Genomic DNA, 3,100 nt, shown 5'->3' on the forward strand with positions numbered 1-3,100 from the left:
AGAGCCGGCCACAGCACTCCAGCCTGGGTGACAGAGCGAGACTCCGTCTCAAAAACAAAACAAAACAAAACAAAACAAAAATTAGCCGTGTGGTGGCCAGGTGGCCTGTAGTCCCAGCTATTCGGGAGGCTGAGGCAGGAGAATAGCTTGAACCCAGGAGGCGGAGGTTGCAGTGAGCCGAAATCGCACCACTGTACTCCAGCCTGGGTGAAAGAGCGAGACTCCATCTAAAAAAACAAAAACAAAAAAATTAGAGTTTCCAAGTCTACCAAGCTCTGTGTCCCCTTCTCTGGTAGAAGAATCCTTAGAAGTGGGGCAGAAACTCCAGTGGGTGGGATTTTTATGAAGCCAACTCCTGCCTACAACACTGTCCACCCATCTAGAGATGTCACTCTGCAGACACATCCCTGGCCCTGCCCTGGCCAAACACCCACCTGCTGTCTGGATGACAGAGGCGATCCAGTACACCCGGCTGGGGAGCACAGCGTCGCTGTTGAGCACCTCCACCTTCATCCCTTTCATCACATCCTCCCACTGGTCATAGAGTGGGACCTGTGTGGCGATGAGAGTATGGAGAGAGTGAGCTAACTGCGCTGGCAGGGCAGACGGGCTGCCTCATGACCTCAGTCAAGTCCTCCTTGGCACCTCCACTTTTCGCATCACCCACTGTGTGCAGAACCAGCCTCTAGGGATAAAGAGATGGGGTCCCCTATCCTTGAAGAGTTGAGCCGGGGAGTGGAGGTAGTGGGATGCAGGATGATGCCTAGAGACAGAGTCAGACAGAACCGAGTCCTAATCTTTACAGGACTGGTTTCTCACTATATCATTTTGGGCACATCATGGCTTGGTGAGCCTGGATCCCTTCACGCCCATGCCAGCCTGAGCAATGGTGGGGCACTGTTCTTAGCACAAATATGCTTTCCTTCATCATCACTCAAACCTGTGCTCTGGGCATCATGACCCCCTCGTTTACACACAGCCATCCACCTTGGAAGTTTACTCTCTACCTTCCCTCCTATTAAAATGCTCCAGGGGGCCGGGCACAGTGGCTCACACCTGTAGTCCCAGCACTCTGGGAGGCCCAGGTGGGCAGATCACCTAAGGTTGGGAGTTCGAGACCAGCCTGACCAACATGGAGAAACCCCGTCTCTACTAAAAATACAAAAAAATTAGCCAGGCATGGTGGTGAGCGCCTGTAGTCCCAGCTCCTCGGGAGGCTGAAGCAGGAGAATGGCGTGAACCCGGGAGGTGGAGCTTGCAGTGAGCTGAGATGGCGCCACTGCACTCCCCCGCCTGGGTGACAGAGAGACTCCATCTCAAAAAAAAATTAAAAATTAAAAAAAAATTAAAAAGTATGTAATAAAATCTATTGAGTGAACACTTCTGAAAAATTCTATGAGCAAAGGTAAAGTTCTGGAAGCAAAAGGCAGACAAAGCAGCATGACTGGTGCGGTAGGAGCAGAGTCTGGGTGGGGCGGTGGCTGACACCAGGCTAGAAAGGCAGATGGCAACCAAGTAGCAGCAGCATTTGTCTCCAGCCTTGCAAAATGTGGAGCTGCTGAAGATCATCGGGCAAGAGAGTCTTAGATAACATGCTCCAGTGAGTAGCGTGGAGGATGGAGAAGAATGGAAGAGCGGAAGAAGGGACATCAGTGAAGGGCTCACTGCCGACCTTGATGTGGAAATCCACGGGAAGCGTCCTGGAGCCCACCAGCCGTTTCATGAGGTAGCCCTTCCAGTCGGTGAACTTGGCATGGATGGCTGTGGAGGCACCAGCAGAATCCTGGTTACACAGACTGACGACACCTCCACCGACAGGGACGCTAGCACCGACCCCGAGTGGGGGCCCCTCAGCAGTGGGGAGGAAAATAGCTGCCTCTCGAGGCCAGCAATGACTTCATCCGAGAACCTCAGATTCCACACATGGATCTGCTGCCGGGCCTCTGAGACAGGGAGGGCAGGAAGCCAGGGGGCAAGTGGATTCTGTTCTAACAAGACAGAGGACTCCCATTCTACCTAACACAAGCAGAGGACTCTCCCTCTAGCAGGGCCCCTAAAGGAACAAAAGAGGAAATGTTCTCATCAACTCACTCCGTGGGGGCACGAGGATCTTGCTGTTGATGGCACACCAGCCAATGGGGTGGACATCCACAGTTCCCAGGTTGCACCAGAAGTCATGGCTGGCATCATTTTCAAAGCCTTCGTACCGAAGCAGCACCCGATACCCTGAAAAGAAAGGAAAGGGCACCTGTGAGGGAGGATGAGCTGGGGAAGGTATGCTGTGTTTTTTTTATTTTTTTGAGACGGAGTCTTGCTCTGTTGCCCAGGCTGGAGTCCAGTGGCGCCATCTCAGCTCACTGCAAGCTCCGCCTCCTGAGTAGCTGGGACTATAGGTGCCTGCCACCAGGCCTGGCTAATTTTTTTTGTGTTTTTAGTAGAGACAGGGTTTCACCGTGTTAGCCAGGATGGTCTCGATCTCCTGACCTTGTGATCTGCCCTCCTTGGCCTCCCAAAGTGCTGGGATTACAAGCGTGAGCCACAACGCCTGGCCTGGGGAAGGTATGTTCTTAAGCCTTCTCTTTTCTCTAGCCTAAGCTGGACTTCTGGCACTTATACTTCCAGGCAAGTGTATTCCTGTTGTCCACAACAGTCCTAGTCAAACAAATTCATGCTCTTAGTCAGGAAAGCATTATGGCATGGTACTGAGAGTTAATTCTCTATAACCTGACCATCCCTGGAATGGATTTTACTTTTTAAATTTTTTTCATTTTTTGTAGAGACAGTGTCTCACTATGTTGCCCAGGCTGGTCTCGAACTCCTGAGCTCAAACAATCCTCCTGCCTCCGCCTCCCAAAGTGCTGGGATTAGAGGTGTGAGCCACGACACCGGCCCTGGAACAAACTTTATAAATTGGGGTTTCTAGCCAGACGCAGTGGCTCACGCCTGTAATCCCAGCATTTTGGGAGGCAGAGGATCACCTGAGGTCAGGAGTTTGAGACCAGCCTGGCCAAGATGGTGAAACCCTGTCTCTACTAAAAATACAAAAATTAGGCCGGGCGCGGTGGCTCAAGCCTGTAATCCCAGCACTTTGGGAGGCCGA

The 3,100-nt window shown here is 52.1% G+C and overlaps 1 protein-coding gene across 1 annotated transcript in view; it reads right to left on the minus strand.

Moving 5' to 3' along the window:
• L3MBTL2 (l(3)mbt-like 2 (Drosophila)) overlaps positions 1-3,100 on the minus strand; it is a 33,908-nt gene that overhangs the window by 8,345 nt on the left and 22,463 nt on the right. The window contains exons 6-7 of the mRNA XM_011927790.1: positions 2,092-2,248; positions 1,673-1,761 (exon numbers count right to left, since the gene is read on the minus strand). Of these exons, the coding sequence (XP_011783180.1) occupies positions 1,673-1,761; positions 2,092-2,248 (246 nt within the window). The remainder of the gene's footprint in view (positions 1-1,672; positions 1,762-2,091; positions 2,249-3,100) is intronic.

This window comes from Colobus angolensis, unplaced genomic scaffold (genome assembly GCF_000951035.1).
Source record: "Colobus angolensis palliatus isolate OR3802 unplaced genomic scaffold, Cang.pa_1.0 Scaffold749, whole genome shotgun sequence".
Taxonomy (NCBI): Eukaryota; Metazoa; Chordata; class Mammalia; order Primates; family Cercopithecidae; genus Colobus; species Colobus angolensis.